The sequence below is a fragment of the Brachypodium distachyon genome, chromosome 2 (assembly GCF_000005505.3).
Source record: "Brachypodium distachyon strain Bd21 chromosome 2, Brachypodium_distachyon_v3.0, whole genome shotgun sequence".
NCBI classification, from domain to species: Eukaryota; Viridiplantae; Streptophyta; class Magnoliopsida; order Poales; family Poaceae; genus Brachypodium; species Brachypodium distachyon.
In genome coordinates, this window is record NC_016132.3 from 12,435,515 (window position 1) to 12,455,240 (window position 19,726).

The 19,726-nt window shown below is 46.3% G+C and overlaps 1 protein-coding gene across 2 annotated transcripts; it reads right to left on the bottom strand.

Moving 5' to 3' along the window:
• Positions 1-11,033: 11,033 nt before the first annotated feature.
• On the bottom strand, positions 11,034-15,956 carry LOC100832137 (probable protein phosphatase 2C 3). Of its 2 annotated transcripts, none has more exons than XM_010232630.3 (8): positions 15,557-15,956; positions 14,869-15,040; positions 14,627-14,780; positions 14,095-14,158; positions 13,849-13,956; positions 13,553-13,678; positions 13,089-13,321; positions 11,034-11,573 (listed from the first exon to the last, which is right to left on the bottom strand). In XM_010232630.3, exons 1-8 carry the CDS (start codon positions 15,887-15,889, stop codon positions 11,351-11,353), a joined length of 1,413 nt encoding a protein of 470 aa, XP_010230932.1. In that variant the 5' UTR covers positions 15,890-15,956; the 3' UTR covers positions 11,034-11,350. The 2 variants fall into 2 exon arrangements, with proteins under 2 accessions (XP_010230932.1, XP_003567758.1); XM_003567710.4 differs by having other exon boundaries at positions 11,034-11,567; positions 15,557-15,954.
• Between the last annotated feature and the right edge of the window lie 3,770 nt (positions 15,957-19,726).

A 19,726-nucleotide genomic window follows, 5' to 3' on the forward strand; every position in this document is an offset into this window, starting at 1 on the left:
TACTCTATTCTCGCCAGAGCCCATTTAACATTGTGGTTGTATTGGAAGCTACTAAATAGGAAACTAGTCCAGTCTCGGTTACCCCAGGTGGCATTCCACATTTGCGACGCAGGCGCTCCATAGACATGGAGAGACGACTCATAGAAATGGACCCATAGAAATGGACCTGACGCCGCATAACATCAAAATCCTCAAAGCCACCCACCAAGGATGGTTCATTAAATTAATTGTTTTGCCTTACTCTAATAAAATATCTCATTTCCCCATAGATATCACAATATCATAATGTAGTAATTTCCCCCACGATACTACCATAGCCTAGCATTCAACTACAAACAATGGCAAATTTGTAGCATGGTAATGGCAAGGGCAAAACTATACTACCTGGGATTTATAGCTAGCATAGAGGTACAAGTAATATTCCTAATGCAACTAATAAAACAACTAGTGCATAGTAAAAATATTTGGAAGCTGATCAAAGTGAACTTGCCTTCTCCAAGGTTGTGATAGTTCTCGCACTCTACACAACAACAAGGTTCACAATCCACACAATCTAAAATAAAAGAATACACTCACACATAAACATGCTATTAGATACAAAAACATGCCATGATGCAATAGTCATGATGATGCACATTTAGTTTGGTTCTAAACTTAACATCTTTAGTTTCTGTTTTAGGGAGTCTCACAAAAGATTTGGAAAGATTATACGATAATAAGAAGATGCTAACTTTGCACAAAGCAAAGGTGAGCTTCAATTAAAAGCTTATTTGATTTTTGTAAAGCATGGAGCAAGATTAAATTTGTGAGGCAATATTATTTACAAAATAATTTCCCTTCTGGTCCTAATGGACAGAGAGTATACTCAAAACATTTTTCAACATGCCAACATGTTCAAAACTAGTTTGAAATAATTCATATGAAATTTAAACCCTAATTAAGCATTCTGCAATTTGCTTCTATTAAAGTTGCTCAAAGTCCAAATTAAATCATGCCAAAAGATTCTACATGTTGTGAGGATTCCAGAAAGTTATAGAACTTAAAATTTGGTCAAACGGTTTAAAAGATACGATGATTTGAATAACCAGGGGCTTTTCTGCAAAACTGCCAATTATTTCGGCAGGGAATCAAGTTTTAATTATATACGGCGACATGTGGTGCAAATTCACTGGCCGGTACCGGTTTGGGTAAAGGATCTAATCCTAACCGTCTAAAACAGATCCAACGGCAGAGGAGCTTGGGGCTTACCGACGGGGCGCTAGGTCTCCGGCGGTCTTCGGCGGCGACGGGAATCGGCGGCGCAGGCGGTCCGGGGAAGTTGTGGGCTCGGGGATTGGCGGGGATGACGTGGCTCGGCGAGGTGAAGGCGAAGGCGAAGGCGGCGGTTGCTCTCCTCGGGGACGACGGAAACAACGCCTAGGACGCCGAAAAGGGACGGCCGGCGGCGGACGTCGGCGACGGCTGCGAAGCTCCAAAACGAAAAAACAACCGCGTCAAAGGCTGTGCCTGAGAGAGAGGAAGAGAAGGGAGTAGGCGGCGGCGCGCGGAACTCACCGAATCATCGGCGGCTGCGAGAAAACGGCGGCGACAGAAGCTTTTTCCGGCGAGCAATTCCGGCGAGACGAGAGCGAAAACGGGCGAGAGAGATGGGGGAAAAGAGAGAGGAGGTTGTGGGCTTCGGGGTGACGCGCTCAAGTTTGAAGGTGGGGCTGCGTGGTCGGAGAAATCGGCCGGAGTCGTCATGGGCGCGAACTCGTGCGTGGCCGGGGATTTCGGAGCAGCAGTTGGAGACGAAGACGGAGCCTGACAGCGGGGTCCGCCTGTCAGCAGCACGGGCACAGCGCGCGGGCTGGTTGGGCTGCGACCTGGTGCGGTCGGGCGTAGGTGAGTGGGCCGGTTCGGCCCATTTGGCCGGGCCGGCCGCTGTTTCCTTTTTTTTCTTTTCTTTTTTCCCTTTTTCTATTTTCTGTTTTTTGAATACCAATTTTGATTCAGAGCTCCAATTCAAACCAAATAAATTGCAAGAAAATTTGTAAAATCATATTTTCATATGATTCAACTTTTGGGACAAGAATTCCCTCAAAATAAAATAGTTAAAAATACTTTTGCCCATAAACCAACCTTTAGGGCTTTTTAGCTATTAAAATAATTAGTGTTTCAAATCAAATTCAAAAGCCAATAAATGGGGTAGCTTTATAAATGCATTAAACCCCTCGTGGGCTAAAGTGCAAACAACCAAAATCAAGAAGAAGGCCAAATTCAAATAAAAGTACTTTTGTTAATGAGTTTCCTGACTTAAACTTTAGGGTTTTTAAATGTGATTAAATGCAAAGGTGGCATGATGCTTATGAAATGCAATGCATATGAAGGGTTTTGAAAAATGGGATGTTACAGACCTAACCCCCTTAAGATGAATCTCGTCCTCGAGATTCTTGTTGGTTAGCAAAAAGGTGTGGGTGGTCTTCTCGAAGATCATCCTCGCGTTCCCACGTAGCTTCCTCTTCGGTGTGGTGATTCCACTGTACCTTGCAGAATTTGATGGTCTTGGCACGAGTATGCCTCTTAGCTGTATCCAAGATCTTGATTGGTTTCTCTTCATAAGTAAGATCGCTTTGAATCTCGACTTCTTCAAGTGGAATTGTATCCCTCAGTGGCGTATCGGCCATTTTCGGGTGACATTTCTTCAACTGCGACACGTGGAACACGTCGTGGACGCTTGTCAACACTTCAGGTAATTTCAACTTGTAAGCTACCTCTCCTTGGCGTGCCAAAACCTTGTAAGGTCCCATGAAGCGTGGTGCTAGTTTTCCTTTAATCCCGAATCTCTTAACTCTGCGTATCGGAGAAACTCTGAGATACGCTCTGTCACCAATCTCATAGGTGACTTCCCTACGCTTGGAATTTGCATAACTCTTTTGCGAGCAATCTTGAGTCTGTCTCGAATTAGCCTGACCTTCTCTTCGGCATCCTTTATCATGTCGGGTCCGAATAAACTACGGTCTCCTACTCCATCTCATAGTAATGGTGTTCTGCATTTCTTGCCATACAAAGCTTCGAAAGGTGCCATTCCAATACTTGATTGAAAACCGTTGTTGTATGAGAACTCTGCATAAGGTAGATTCTCATCCCAGCTAGAACCATAGTCCAGAGCGCAAGCTCTCCACATATCCTCGAGGATTTGGTTTACTCTTTCGGTTTGTCCATCCGTCTGTGGATGAAACGCTGTGCTAAACTCCAGTCTCGTGCCTAGAGACTCGTGCAATTGTCCCCAAAATCTTGAAGTAAACTGAGTACCTCTGTCTGAGACGATCTCTTTAGGAACTCCATGTAGGCATACAATCCTGGACATGTAGCGTTTGGCCAATTGAGTTGTATAAGTGGTCTTCATAGGTATGAAATGTGCAACCTTGGTCAAACGATCAACTACAACCCATATTGAATCATAACCAGACCTTGTCCTCGGCAAGCCGGTGATGAAATCCATGCCTACTTTATCCCATTTCCAGTCTGGCACTGGCAACGGTCGTAGCAATCCAGCCGGTTTCTGATGTTCCGCTTTGACTCTGCTACACACATCACACAGAGCAATGTACTCAGCGATATCTCACTTCAATCCTGTCCACCAAAATTTTTCTTTCAAGTCCATGTACATCTTTGTGTTCCCGGGGTGAATCGAGTATGGTGAATCGTGAGACTCTCGAAGTATTAGCTTTCTGATCTCGGGGTCTTGTGGTACACAAATACGTTTCTCAAACCATATGGTACCTTGGTCATCCTCAATGAATCCTTTCGCGTTTTCAGCAATCATATTATCCTTCATCTCTCTAATTTCTGAGCCGTCTTTCTGGGCTTCTCTAATTCTGTCCAGCAAGGTGGGTTCTACTTCCAAGTTGGCTAGGTAACCTTCCTATCTCTAATCTGAGGCTTTGAATTGCTGAAACAATTCAGAGGGTAACTCTCTAGCTGTAAGTCCATTGACATAGCCCTTGCGGCTTAAAGCGTCGGCTACTACGTTAGCCTTGCCTGGATGGTATTGTAGATTCAAATTATAATCCTTGATTAACTCTAACCATCCCCTTTGTCTCAAGTTCAACTCCTTCTGCGTGAATATATACTTCAAGCTCTTGCGATCGGTGAACGATTCACAATGCTTTCCCATGAGATAGTGTCTCCAAGTCTTGAGCGCGTGTACTACAGACGCTAGTTCCAAATCATGAGTGGGGTAATTTCCTTCGTGACTCTTAAGTTGTCGTGAGGCGTATGCCACAACTCTTCCTCCTTGCATCAAAACACAGCCCAATCCTAGACGCGTGGCGTCACAGTATACATGGAAGTCTTCTAGCAGGTTGGGTAAAACAAGGATGGGTGCAGACACGAATCTCTTCTTCAAATCTTGAAAACTTTCTTCACACTTATCAGTCCATTCAAATTTCTTCTCTTTCTTCAAAAGTTCAGTCATGGGTTTCGCTATCTTGGAGAAATTCTCAATGAACCTCCTGTAGTATCCGGCAAGTCCTAAGAAGCTGCGAACATCACCGACGTTCTTAGGGGCTTCCCATTCAGTTACTGCTGCTACCTTAGCGGGATCAACAGCAACTCCATCTCCTGACACTATGTGTCCCAAGAAACCTACTTCGGACAACCAAAATTCACACTTGCTGAATTTGGCGTAAAGCTTGTGTTCTCTAAGCTTTTCCATAATTAGACGCAAATGTCCTTCATGTTCTTCTTTGCTCTTCGAGTAAATCAAAATATCGTCGATGAACACTGCGACAAACTTGTCCAAATATTCCATGAATACCTTGTTCATCATATTCATGAAGTATGCCGATGCGTTGGTCAATCCAAAAGGCATCACCGTATACTCATACAGGCCATATCTGGTGGTAAATGCCGTCTTGGGTATATCCGCTTCTCGGATCTTTAACTGAAAATATCCCAATCGAAGGTCGATCTTTGAGAATACACAGGCTCCTTTCAACTGATCGAATAGATCATTGATTATGGCCAATGGGTACTTGTTCTTTATCGTCACCTCATTTAGTGAATGATAGTCTATGCACATCCTTTGACTCTAGTCCTTTTTCTCAACAAATAGAACAGGTGCTCCCCAAGGTGATGACGAATAAATCCTTTTGCCAACTGTTCTGCGAGTTGCTTCTTTAGTTCCTTCAACTCATCCACAGCCATCTTATACGGTCTCTTGGCTATAGGTCCACTTCCAGGAAATAACTCGATAAGAAATTCCACATCATGGTCCGGTGGCATGCCTGGCAATTCCTCTGGAAAACACATCCGGATATTCTTTCACTATCGGCACATCCTCTAGGCTAACCCCCTTAAGATGATTTACCTTGGGTATCTCAAGTTCATAGGTTGACTTGAAGTGTCGCTTCTTCTCCAGGGTTGTGAGTGTAATTGTCCTCTTGACACAATCTATAAGTCCTTCATACTTGGCTAGCCAATCCATTCCTAGGATTACATCCAAACCTTCCGATCCTAACACTATCAGGTCTGTGGGGAAGCTGTGTTTTCCAATTCTTAGTGCCAGCATTCGGCATTCATAAGCTGTTATCATCTCTCCCCCAGCTGACTTCACGTTCATAGGGTTCACTAAGGTACTAGTTGGTAACCCATTCTTATGCACAAAACTCCTTGAGATGAAAGAATGCGATGCACCAGTATCAAACAGCACGAGTGCTTCAAAAGTATTAAGGCGGAAGGTGCCGATTACGATACCTTGCTCCTCCGTGATTTCTTCCACGTTGACGTGGTTCACATTGCCCTTCTGGAATGGGTTGGGCTTGCTTCCTGCCTCGTTGAACTTTTCGGGGCAGTCATTGGAGTAGTGCCCCATCTTGTGACACTTGAAGCATTCCCCTTGGCTCAGGTCTCTGCCAGTGTTGCGGTTCTGCCCTGGGTTGCCTCCATTGTTCTGGCCATTGCCCCTACTGTTGGTGTTCCTCGGACGCTGGTGTTGGTGCTGATGCTGATGCTGATGCGGGTGCCGGTTGCCATTGCCTCCCTAGTGGTTGTGTCCTTGACCTCCATGCCGATGGTGATGTCCACTCCCTCCATGGTGGTTCTGATGGTGGTTCCCATGCTTAACCATCGAAGAGCTGCCACTACCCTCATAAGAGGTGCGCGGCTTCTGGTGTGGACCAGCGTGGTTGTTGCCATGGTGAGGCCTCTTCCTGCGGTTCTCCATCTGATTCTGCTTGTTCTCCAGAATGATGGCCTTGTCCATTAGGGACTGATAGGTAGGAATGTAGACGACTGCCAACTGAACGGCAAGTTCATCGTTCAAACCATCCAAGAACCTTTCACGGTGCTTGGCATCAGTGTTGACATCGTCCGGGGCATAGCGAGACAATATGTTGAATGCCTCAATATACTCCGACACGGTACGGTTTCCCTGCCTCAGCTTATGGAACTCCCTCTTTTTGAGGATCAGCACGCCCGCAGAGATGTGGGTGGTGCGGAAGGCATCCTGAAACATCTCCCATGTAACCTCTTCCATGGGAGTGGTGATCTGGTAGGTCTCCCACCAAGCTGCGGCAGGTCCTTCAAGTAGGTGAGCAACAAATCTCACCTTTTCTGCCTCAGTGCAACCCACAATCACTAGGCACTTGCTCACAGAGCGAAGCCAATCATCAGCCACTATTGGTTCAGACGAGCTGGTGAAGGTAGGTGGGCGCAACCTCAGAAAGCGGGTTAACATGTCCACTTGAGGTGGTGGGTTGTGGTGCTGGTTGTTGTGGTTGTTGTTGTTGTTCGGATTGTTGTTCATTTGCTGGGTCAGTGCTTGCAGAATCTGCGTTTGAGCTGCCAACAGTTGTTGCATAGTAGCGGCATTGTTGTCCTGCCCCTCCTCATTGTCAATAGCACCGCGGCGAGGTTCACGTCTCGGCGGCATCTGTTTTGGAACAACATAGATGAGGACAATAGATAGATAGGGTCTAAGAGAAATTTAAGCCCCACAACACAGGCAAATACAACAATACAGACAACAGGCATATCACAAGTATAGCAAATTCAAACATGAAGAAGACAAATATATCACGAGCAAAGCATTCACTAAAATTTAGCATCCAAAAGAAAATAGTTCACGAGGCATACCGGCCTAAATCATAAGTAAAAGTTGCAAGCAAACACACGAATCTACATTGCCACACCACAACGACAGCATGGTCAGTAACTATCACGATTAACGAAATATAAATAGATAGATAGTTTGGCGGGCTCCGAGCTGAGTCTAAGGAAGGGTGGTGAAGTTGGTGGCTCCGGAGGCCCTCGCCCTGGAACGGGTGTTGGTGGCGGGGGTGTTCATCTCCTGTGCCTCCTGAGGTTCCTCTTCCTGTGGCTCCATCTCCTCATCCTGAGGGGGTGGCGGAGCCTGTGCAGGTGCAGCGTTGGTGACTTGAGCTTGGAGCTGGTCGAAGTTGAGCTGCAGAAGGTCCTTCTCGTACAGAATCTGCTCCATGAACTCGTGCATGTTCAGGATGGCGGTCCCCCTGCGGGTCAGCTCAGTCGCCTGCTGCGCCAGTTGTTCCTTGAGTATTCCCACCTGTTCCTTAGCAATGTCCGCTCAGGTCATCTCATTATAAAGGCTCTTCCCCATATCCACCGTGTTCTGCTCCAATGCTTGAAACTGAACACCTCCATGTGTGGGTCATCTCCCAGGACTTCCGAACCCACGGCATTCCCGCCAACAACTCGCCTCCCGAAGCTACGGAAGACGGAGTCCTATGGCAGGTCATCGTGGTACGCCTCGCACACACGCGCTATCGCGTGCTGCATAGCGAACTGCAGTCCCAGCATGAAGTCGGGGTAGCGCACGGAGTAGGTGATGTTGGGCGTCATTGGGACAACGGCCCGTCCCTTGATCTCGGTATCGATCTCCCAACGGCGTGCTCCTCCCTGAGATCCCACCGGCTCGGTGCGTCCTCGGAAGCAGGGTGCTGCCAGGTGCAGCGTCGTGCACAACGTCGCCAACTGCCTTCCGAAGGGGACGTCGTCCTCAGTCATTGGGTAGTGGGTGAGTGAAGGGAGGTTCGTCACCGAAATTTGGTGGGCCGTTCATCTACAAGATTTTTGGTGGAAGGAGAGAATCAGTTATATGCTCAAGTAGGTAAATGCATAAAGGTAACAATGACAAGGTGGTGTGTATGTTACGCAAACATGACGAATAAATGCAATGGTGGAAACATGACAGTGTAGTATGAGATTGTTATAAATGCATATAAAATCTGAAGATGCATGAGAAGGGATAAATTTTTTTTCTGCAAGTGTAGATGAAGTAAAACATATGTAGTATGTAGGTACGAAACAATGATATGATATGCGAGTGTATAAGTGAAGCGACTGCCCCGGTACAGGGTTCGATCTCTGTGCTTACCGTGCTAGTCCCTGGATCGACTCGCTAGCACACACAGTTTCAAAATGTAATATCAAGATACAAAGGTCAAAAGTATATTACATCGCATTGATCCAGAATTTTAATAATACCTTACATATCATAACCTCATGGGTTAGCTCAAAAGAAAATAAATCTTGCAGCGGAAGGCAGAAGATACATGAGTCCGATAAAAACTCCATAGTCGAAACATGTTGGAATGTAAACTCGCAACCCTAACAATTCATATCTCACTCTTCACCTGGTTCACCTACAACATTTAAACGTTGCAGCCATTAGGGGGTCTTGGCAAGTTCACCAAAGGGTTACAGCAGACCTAACAAATATATGCATTATTTGGCAAGGTAGGGGTTTGGCTATTTGCATAAAAGCATCATTGTTTCATCCTATCATTTTTGGGAGAATTTGGGAGAGATTCTTTTTACCTATGCTGCAAGAAGAGAGCATCTCCCAGCTTGTTATCGCAGCAGGAGGCAAGCCGATAGCAACCATCACAGCTCTGGACGACGGCACAGTCGTCGAAGATGTAGTCGTCCGCCTCCCTCCTCGCAGCCGCCACCGGTCGGGCTTCCCCCGGGCGAAGATGCAAGGACCGGTCGAGCTTCCTCCGGGGACGGCAGCTCGAGTTCGAGCTTCCTCGGATCTGGCACTTCCGCCACCGCGAAGGTTCAATTCTTAGGATGGAAAGTGGAGATTTGGCCGGCGAGGCGAGGTGAGGCGAAGAGGTGGCCGGCAAGGGCATAGGTGGAGGCGTGGTGTCGGCGGGGGAATGGATGGAGGGAGGCCGGGAGGAGGGAGCGGCGACAGGCAAGGGCGTGCTGGCCGGCGATGGGGCAGAGGGGAACCGAGGAGAGCTCGAGCAGAGGAGTCAGAGCAATGGTAGAAAGAGAGAGGACGGGAGGAATAGACGGGAAGACACAGGACGTGTACACTGCGGAGTATTCGAGAACACACCCAAAGCCGGAAGCGAGAAGCCACGTAACACGGCGACATGGACGCTTCGATCTCAAGGAGCGTGAGCGGCGCCGCCGCTGTGGCTTCAGACGAATGGGACAGGAGGAAGCAACCGGCACCCAATCGCCCACGAGACGATGAAGCCTTCTGGAAGACACGCGAACACACCGCACCATAGGCCCACCGCGAAAGCCCAACCAAGCCCACAGCCCCGACGCGAAAACGAAAAAAAAACAAATGTGTTGACGTGGCCAATCGATTGCACAGGTCGTTTCTTCGCCCTTTAGATATTCTAACCCTACCCGTCCCTCTTATGACAAAACCGCCTCCGCTTCACTGCTTCCGGGCGGCGACGTCGTGGGCAGAGGGTGGAAACCGGATCTGTAATGGAAGAGGGTGGGGATTGGAGAAGACTGGCGAGTGCATGTAATCTTCCTCAACATTTGATCTAGTATCGTAGATCTCAACAAGATTAAGTTAACAATGAAAACGGATAGTTAAGTTGCACAGTTTAGGACATTTAAAAAAAAAGTGAGACAGAAAGAATCTACTCCCTCCGATTCATTTTACTTGTCACAGATTTAATATAAAGTTGTACTAAATTAACGACAAGTAATTTTGGTCCGAGGGAGTAGTAAATTTTGCCAGCATGCTGGACGCTGTAGGTAAGACTAGCATGGATAAGTGCGCCCCATAGTACAGTCCTTAAAATTTTGAATCATACAAAAGTTCTATGCAAATTGAACAATTCTTTTTTTCTGATAGTCTAATTGCACAATTCTAACATCACGAGATCACAAAAAACCGCTCCCAGTTACTACCGATTGAGATCTCTTACCGATTCCGTAGGAACTATTCTATACGTATTCAAATTTTAGGAACACATTTAGGACATCTTTGATAGAAGGAAAATCCAAATCATTATTTATGGATTGTTAGGAATTTTCCCACAAAAGTAGTTTGATTTGTAGAATTCAACGAGATGAATCCATATTACAACCGTGAGCTAATCACAAAGTTTAAATTACCCCACTGAACTCCAATACTGGTTTGAGTATAACATGCAACTATTCATACTGTTTAAATTACCCCATGACGTGGCCAAGATATGATTTTCGCATCCGTGGCGTGTTTTGACCGAGTTGACATCCAAATTTTTTCTTCAATACCGAGTCAAAATGCACTGAAATCTTAACAGTAGGGTTAACAACAACATTTATGATTTTTTTCAATTTGGGAACTTTTTGGAATTCAAAATTTAAAACTCAAGCATAAAATGTCATTTTCTACTGATCGTTTGCCCAAAGAAGCTGAAACTTTAAGAGTGGGTTGGGTTGAGAACATGATTTTTTATTTTCTTCATTTTTCTGGACTGAAAAAACCTTAGTTGACTTAGTCAAACATACTCACTCCGTTCCTAAATTTTTGTTGTTGTTTTAGCTCGGATCAGAGCCTCGGAGGGAGTATCAAGTATGTTAGAACCATCTTTTCGTTGGGTGAAGGTGGTAAGGCATGAATAATTGGAGTTTGTGTTCTAACCAGTGTTGGAGTTGAGGGGATAATTTAAACTTTGTTGTTAGTCTAGAGTTGTAATATGAACTTATCTCAGCTGCAACCCATCAGAATATTCATTAAACATGCGGGTTACTTCTAAAAAAATTGATTGGTAAAAATGCAAGAATAGATTTCACTAGCAAAGGGACCAATAAATTACAAATAAAGAATCATGAACTATCATAGTCAACTCGCGAGAAGCAAGATGTAGTTAGCTCATGCCTAATAACAGAACACTATTCACTAACTTCACATATCTTTTCCTCAGTACTACTTACAATATCATCTAGTTCCCCACCTTACGAAAAAAAATGCAGCCTATAAAGCAAGTCGCCTAAATTGAAGGAAAATTTTGTAAAACAAGGGGGCTCACAATGAAAAAAGAAAGAGTTTGCTGAAGTTACAATGGTGATTGACTGCAACTCATCACAGAACCTTGACGCCACTCGGCCGTTTACCTTCCATGGCATCCTTCTTGTCGCGGCAATCAGAACAAAGGAAAGGGCTTTGCCATGGTTTAGAGCTGGAAGAGAATTTCGAACCAGCATGAACCGATATACCTTCACTTGGATCAAGGTCTACCTGGCAGATAGCACATGTAAACAAGCTTGACGTTCTCCGACCACTTGAGTGATTACCTAACCTGCACCTTGAAGTAAATCAAATTAGTGTTCGGTTTATAGTGGAATCCCAATTGGCATTACACTCACACCATCTCTTCAACCAAGGAACTATAATATAAAACAATACACTGATGAAGAAAATAGAAATGAAAAGAGGTTGTTCTAAAGAAAAGTTCAAGTTCATCACAACGCATGATTGCCCTAACGTGATGCATAGTTGGCTAATAAATTGGGATACAAGTCATACCAGGTTAATGATCAGAACCGTCACGAAATTGACCTTAGGAGATGAAATCATGATTTTACAGTGAGCCATAGGTAATTTAAAGCAAACTAGCTGAAATGCCCGAGCGTTGCAACGGAGCAACAAAACAAAATGTAGGCCCGATTTGCCTCCAGTTCTCCCTGCAGCGCCCGCACCGACTCCTCAGCCGCCTCCTTCTCCCCCCGCAGCCGCGTAGCTATCGCATCCAGCTCCTCCACTGCCGGATCAGCTCCTCAGACGCCTTCCCTCCCGGAGCCTTTGATGACAGCTCTGGCGTTCGTGCGGGCGGCCGTGGTTTCACAAAACAGTGCGACTCTGTCAAGACGAGGTGACGAACTGATCCATGGAGGCATGTATGTACGTACCCGGCAGGATCAGCGCCCTAGCCTCGCAATCCACCGCGGCTGACGGACGAAGCACCAATGGGTCTCCTTTTCCGGGAGGGGCAAGGCAGTGCGTCGATGACTCGGTTCCCGTCCGGGTATCGGTGTCTTTTTTTACTTGTTGGAAACAGAAAAATCACATGAAGACGCACGTGCACACACGATCAGAAAATATTTTAAACACCTGTGACTTGTCGTGCCTTGCTTTTCTCTCTGTGGTCGTCTCGGCCCGCGCCGCCGTAGAAGCTCGCGGAGTAGGCAGCCGAGATCGCGCGGGCGGACGAGGAGGAGCAGCGGACACGGGGCGTGGCAACGCGGGACGAGGTGGGGGCGCCCGGGGAAGCGCGGGAGGGTTGCGGGAGGTGGAGACGGACCTCGTGGCGCGGTCTCGCGTTGGCAGGGCTGAGTAACTTTTATTGTCCGGTGGTAACGGGGGTAAGGGGAATTGGAAACGGACGACGCAGGTGGCGCGGGGCTTGACGAAGAAATGTGGAGAAAAAAAGGTGGAACCTTACGTATTTTTTAGATAGGTATAGATTCAGGCATACTGCATATCAATTCAGGACAATTTTCCAACTTTCGAAAGGATTAATCACATATTTGAAAAACAAATGAAACATTGAAGGGGTAAGAATGGCAACTTCAACGCAAGCCAGCCAATCCTCAACATTAACCGATGAAGAAACAGGTCAGCCTCAAATATAAAACGCAGTTGGTTCTCATGTTAGATTTCAATTAGGAGTAGCTATGCCTCACCATGACTATTATTTTGTGTGTGCGTGGTTCAAAACGAATCTTACTACTTACACCTTTCAACAGGGACTAGTGAAAAACACTTAGAAAATTCAGAATAAAGAATGTGGAAATTGTTTGGAATCTGATTTACAACTAACCTCTCTGAGAGCATCGCTGAACCTTCTTCAAATATCTCTTCAACCATACCCACTGAAGAAAGTTGTTTAGTCAATTTATTAGACATGACCTTTCCTTTTTTTCTAAATATCAGAGACTTGATCTTATTCATCTTTTTCGGTGGAGATGGGAGCCGCATCGTTTGATCAGGCGGGATTATGTCAACAACTACGCAGGTTGTATCATCTTTTAAGCCCCTGGTCCTGAGCGCCTCCTAAATGATTATTTCAGAAATGCAATTGATGAGAAAAAAGAACATGTCTGCTGTTACAAACATCTACTCCCTCCGATCCATAATAAGTGTCTCTAATTTAGTACAACTTTGTAATAAATTAGTACAAAATCTGAGACACTTATTATGGATCGGAGGGAGTAATACGCTGGGACCATTAGAAGCATCACCAATGGTACAGCAGAACCATTTTAACTATAAAGTGACGCTAACCTTCACTATTTGCTTAGCAGCGAGTTCAGCAGGCAACCCTCTGCAACACTTCGCAGCTACTTCTGAGGACAATGAATCCCAAATGCCGTCTGAAGCAATAATAAGCCTCCCACCAGCATTTGATAACTAAGAAAAACAAACAGCATATCAAGCAGAAAGCATTTAGTATCTACGAGCAGTAGCTGAATGTATTTGCTGGGTCATTTTCTTATAGCGAAATAACGTCATATATACACAGAATTATAATATTCTGAAGCAGAATACTTGGATCACTTCATGACTTGTCACACTAGTACCTTCACTTGCTTGACATAAGGAACAGGTACAATAAATTCACCGACATCGATATCTCCAATGGATCTTGATAAGCATAAACCTCCTGGCCAGCATCTTAGTGGGCCGATCTAAAAACAGGGAAACAAAAATTCTTAAGAGCATGTTTGCGTCCTTCCAAAGTTTTTTTTGTCTTTATTATGGATCTATCTTATACAGCAAAACCAACTAGTACAATAAATCCTTTTGAGCAGTAAGTGAGAGCAAACCTCTGCCCCACCAACAACACTTAGCCTGCCAACTTCACCTCCACTCGCTGTGACACGCTCCCTCCTACCAACATTTTATTTGACAGTTAGGATGACATTACATGAACATTGTCCATCTTACTGCTTGGGCATTAACCAGAAAGAATATAAGGAAATGCCATTGAATGAAATTACATAATATAGGGTTGCACCATCATAACCACGAGTTAATGAACAATTTCCACTTCCCACCCTTACATTACTGCTGCAGATAATTATATGAGTAAACTCCACTGCTGAAATTTCCAATTTCTTTGTCATATATATATTTTGTGTTCACTAAAATGGTCCTCTTTGATTCACAACAATTTTGCTGGAATTCCAGAGTAAATTCATTTCCCGGAGGAATCAAGAAAGTGCCAAAAGAGGAACCAAACAGCTACACCCAGCACACCCAGCATGCTATTATAGTTTTACCCATTAATGCTTAGCTGTAGAGAAAAAAGTGCTTGGTGACTTGCAAAATGTTCCAAATAAAGCAACTTGTACTCACTCCTCGACGTTTTCTTCTAGTCTGTGATCCACTGTGAGCAAAGAAACAGACCCACCCTGAGCATCCAAAATACAGCGAGAATCACCTACTGAAGCAACAGTGATAGTCCAACCGTCGATTATAACAAATGTGGCAGTTGTGCCAGAAGTTTGACCTGGTAGCCACAAAAGGAAAAATTCATTAGTATTCGTCATAACTTGTGTTGCTGCGGTAAACGCCAAATACCCATGACAAAGCCATGCCTTTGGTTTGGAATTCCTTGTCTGTCTTAACGAAGCCAGAGACAAGCGCACGGGGCAGAGCATGCAACCACTCATTACGGGACAGCCCCCGTGGCATCGCGCTAAGGACATGGTTGAGCAGATTGTCCCTTGTATATATCGCGGCAGCGTTGCCGTTATGTCCGTCAAGAACCTGAATACAACAAAACATCCAGTTAATAAATAGAGACATCGTCATGATCCATCCTCAACTGCAAGCATTCCAGTTCATAGCCCACCTGAGCAGTGGCTAAGTGCGTATACATGCAATTTCCAGGCACAAACTGGGTCCTAAACTGAGAACAGGCCTACAAAGATCTACAACCAAGCAGAATCTATAGCTGAACGCATCAATTCACTAGTCATCCACCCCACAGATGGGAGCAGACAAAATACAAGCTTCCTCTGCAGCTGCACTAACTTCAACAAGCGCATCAAAGCTCACTAGCTAGATATTTAGCTACTCCCGAGCTCAAAAAATCAACACCACCCCCACCCATACCCCCCCTAAAAAAAAAAGAACAATCAAACCCCAGCCGCAGATCAAGTAGATGCGGTGGCAAAATCGCGCGCGCGGTACTACCACCCCGTGCACCTACAAACCATAGAACACTTAAATAACTGGCAGAGTAATAATCTACAGTAGTTAGGACGCCAGAAAGCGACTTACGGCGAAGACGGCGAAGGTGGGATGGTGCGAGGAGGTTGGAGAGGAGTAGGAAGTGGAGGGGCGCGCGCAGTCGGTCCTGAGGAGGAAGAAATCCTCGCCCTTCTTGGACTGCGCGGCGCACCCGTAGCGCAGCAGCGGCCGGCGCGTCGGCGCCTCCCCAACTCCACCTCCTACCCCTCCGTCCTCCTGTCCAGAGATACTGCTCGCGGCGCCGGCGCGCCGCTCCGTGCGGGCCTCTTCCTTTATGAGAGCCGCGAGCGGCACTGGTCCGCTGTTGCCACCAGCATGACGGTGGTGTTGTTCAGCCGCCGGCTCGGCCGACGACGACGACATTCCCTTCGCCTTCCCCGATCGGATCGAGGAGGGACTGACAGGCACGCGGAAAGGTAGGGAGGCCTGCAGACGCGGTTTTGTTTTCTCCCTTTTTTTACACGGTAGCTTGGCTCCAGTTTCGCATCCGGTGGGCCTCGCGCTTGCAGACTTCCATTTTTTAGCAACGACTTCATCGACTCATAATTCTTCAAAAATATTACATTAGACATTTTTTCACAATAGATATATTCATTTTTGATAATTTAAAACAAAAATTATGAAGCGGAGTAGAAAATAAAGTTACACGAACAAATAAAGGTGGAAACGAAAAAGAAAAACCAGAATAAGAACGGCTGTCCTGAAAAATTTGCAGAAAAAACCCAACGGACAAAAAAAATACAAAACGTTCCTCAGTGTTCATACATTAACCGAAACCAACGACCACCGCCAACCTCCAATGTCGTGCAAATGGGCGTTGGAAGAGGTGCCGAGTCTCCACTATTGTCAGATCCAAAGAAGCATCGTCGCCGACAAGGCTTCGTGAGTCATAAACAGGCCTGCTGCAAGCAGCAAGACACATGTCGTTGTGGCACGTCAACCACGGGACGTCTTCGTGCTGTGTTGGACCCAGATCCAGTGCATCCCATCAATGAAGTCAGGGAATAACAACAGATCCACCACCTTCGGACGAACATTCTCGCTCCAGAGCAACCACCTTGCCCCGCCCTCGAGCGCCATCGTGGATAACGATGAACACCGTGACACATTGGCAGTGTGAGCCTGCGAGCACAATTCGACAGCTTTTTCTTCTTTCTTTTCTTTTCACAAGGGCAGTTTTGTTGTTTTATAGAGAAATTTTTCGATAATGAAAGTCCGCATCGAGGAGACACATCCAGTAGTTTGACGGGGTGGGGGGGGGGGCTTTCCCTCTTAACAATTTTATTACTTAAGTATTTATTAATCATATCATTAAACAGCAGCTTAGGTCACTTTTTTTTTCTCTAAGCCCAACTCGTTTGCCTCACATAATCATTCATTTTGTAGAGGTATCTAGCTCTTGCCAAATTGAGCACACACTTGTAAAAGTAATCATCATTTTTCACTAAAAAGAGTTAACTCACTCGGAAAGATAAATTAAGATACTAGGCAAACCTTCACCAAGCTGTAATGAAGCTTAGGTAGATGCCAAACACCATGATTTAGTCTTGATCCTTTTGTGCAAACGGGCCATGGGGACTCGCGAATGGCTTGTTTCCTTGGCTTTCATCTATATGAATTTGCTTAGGTAGATGTCAAACACCATGAGGGAGGAGAGGAAGGGATAGCGGAGGAACACACTATCGTTTTCCGTGCCATTGTTTGCCGAATCCTTAGGTCACCTCCAGCGGGGCGACCCATTTGGACCGGCGCGGTCTGTTTGCGGGAAAAGGACCAAAAGGGCGGTCCAGTGGGATGACGCATTTGAGCTGGCGTCCGCTTTTTTGTTCGTGAAAATGCATTCCAGGCGCAAATCTGCGTCGGATTTGCGCCCCCACGGACCGAGAAACGAAGCGCCGCTCGGTCCGCGCGTCCACTCGGTCAAACCTTTTCGCCTCTCCGTCCCCTCATGGCAGCGGCCGAAAGAACACACGTCCCCGGTCCTATTAAATGGGGACCATCTACCCGTCCCCATCCCCACACCCACTCACCTCCTCCCAAACCCTAGCCACCGCCAACCATCGCCGAGCTCGAGCCCCAAGCGATGCCGCCCATGAGAGAATGTCCGCCGGCGAGGCAAACACAACCACGAGGCGGGCTCGTCCTCCGGAGCCCGCAACTGACGCCCCCGCGCGCTTCCTCCTCCTCCCCGTTCCCTTCCTCCTCCGACGCCGTTCCGCATCACGCCGCTGGCCCGCCGGGAGCGTCGGCAATACGTCGACGTCCGCCTGGCGGACTACTTTTGGGAGCACGGCATCCCAGCGCCGTGGTCTGACGTGCACTTTCCCCGCGGGTGGCACCTGAGCCCCGAGCGGGGTCCGGTGCCCCTCGTCTCGGCTACCGGGCGAGCTCGCGGTGGAGATCCACCGCCGCCGCCAACACCTCCCCGACAACCTCCGCGACGACCTCGATTTCGCGGAGGAGTCCCCATACCGGGATGCATGGTTCATGGCGGAGAACGACCTCCGCTGCGAGGGTTTCTTCGCCAGGGTCCCGGCGAGGAACGCCGCCCCACCACCGCCTCCACCACCGCAGGCGATGGCGGTCATGAAGCAAGAGGAGGAGGAGCCGGTGGCGCCCGCGCCGCACACCGAGGAGGAGGAGGCGGCCATGCTCGAGGCCGCTCTAATGGAGAGCGACCGGGTTGAGTTGGGCCAGTGGCTTGGACTCGGCGCCGCGCTCTACGTCTCCACCCTCACTGACGAGGGCGGCGCGCCTCCGCCTCCACCGCCGCCGTCGCAAGTCCAGGAGGAGGAGGAGGCCGACTGGTCTCCATGGACGCCGGAGCCGGAGGACGACCTGGACCTCGGAGGAGGAGGAGGAGGAGATCATCGACTGTGAATCGGACTCTGAGTAGATGATCTTTGTTTTATTATTTTATGTAGTAGTTTTAATATTATGTAGTAGTACTTTTAACTATATATGTACGAACTTTGCCCCAACTATACATATATGCAATGTCTATCTTCGGCTAGTTTTTTTTTTTTTGAAAATGGATCGCGTCGCAGGAGTCAGTGGCTGACCCAAACGGACGGAGGCCAGATTTGTGTCCGGCCGGCGACCCAAATGGACGAAAACCACTAAAGAAAGTGGTCCATTTGGGTCACTTGGCTGGAGTTGCCCTTACGCCTCCGTCAGGTGCCAGAGCAGGGTGGAGGTAGGTGTTTGGGGAGAGAGATGCTTATCCATCTGATTTGGTTAACTCGGTCTGACCATCACTTAGGAGAACTAGATGATGCCCTGCACGTTGTCGCGGAAATTTTTAGTTAACATACGTGAGCCCACGTTGTTGAAGGAAATTCTTAGTTAACATGCATGAGTAAAATGTAGCAACAAATTAAAGAGTATCCATTGAAAACGTATAATGTAATTGTATGATAGATTATACATTTTTCACTTAATGGAAATAACTTGATGAAAAGTAACATGTGCAAAAAATATGAGTTTTTCACTAAATAGATGTGTGAACAAATTAATTGTGTGATGATATGGCATGCTTGCATATTGAGAGAAATTAAGAAGTGATTTTTTCCTACTTAGAAATAAAAGATATCAAATTTTTTTTGACCATATCTTTGTTATTCACTAACCGAACAGGAGTATTGACTAATAAACGATAATATAACTATCCATATTACTCCCTCCGTACATAAATGAGTTATTCCACTCAACTGAACACATCCTACTCTCTCCGTCCAACAATAAGGGACATATTAGGATTTGGTTGACCAAGCTTTTGACAACAAATTACTTCATGAATATGTGACTAATGTGATCACAATCATAACCATAAGCAAATATCTTTAAGTAGGAATATAATGAATATGAAACTGTGACATATAATTGTATATTAATAGAGTAATTCGTGGTCGAAACATTGATCAAAGAAAAACTAATATGCCCCTATTGTTGGACGGAGGCGGTAACATTGTTGAGAATTATCATTCGGATAAATATTATCCGCGACTTGACCCAAGCAATACCTACTTTTTCGTCAAGAGTCGCCAAAAAGTGGTCCGTGGATTCTTCATGTCACACGTGTCATATCCAGAATTTGCACCGCCATCTCCGTCGCCCTAAAATATGTGGAGCAGGTAATTCGGCGAACATTACCATGAAATTAATGTTTTTAATAAAAAAAAATAGGTCTCCCAACTTGTC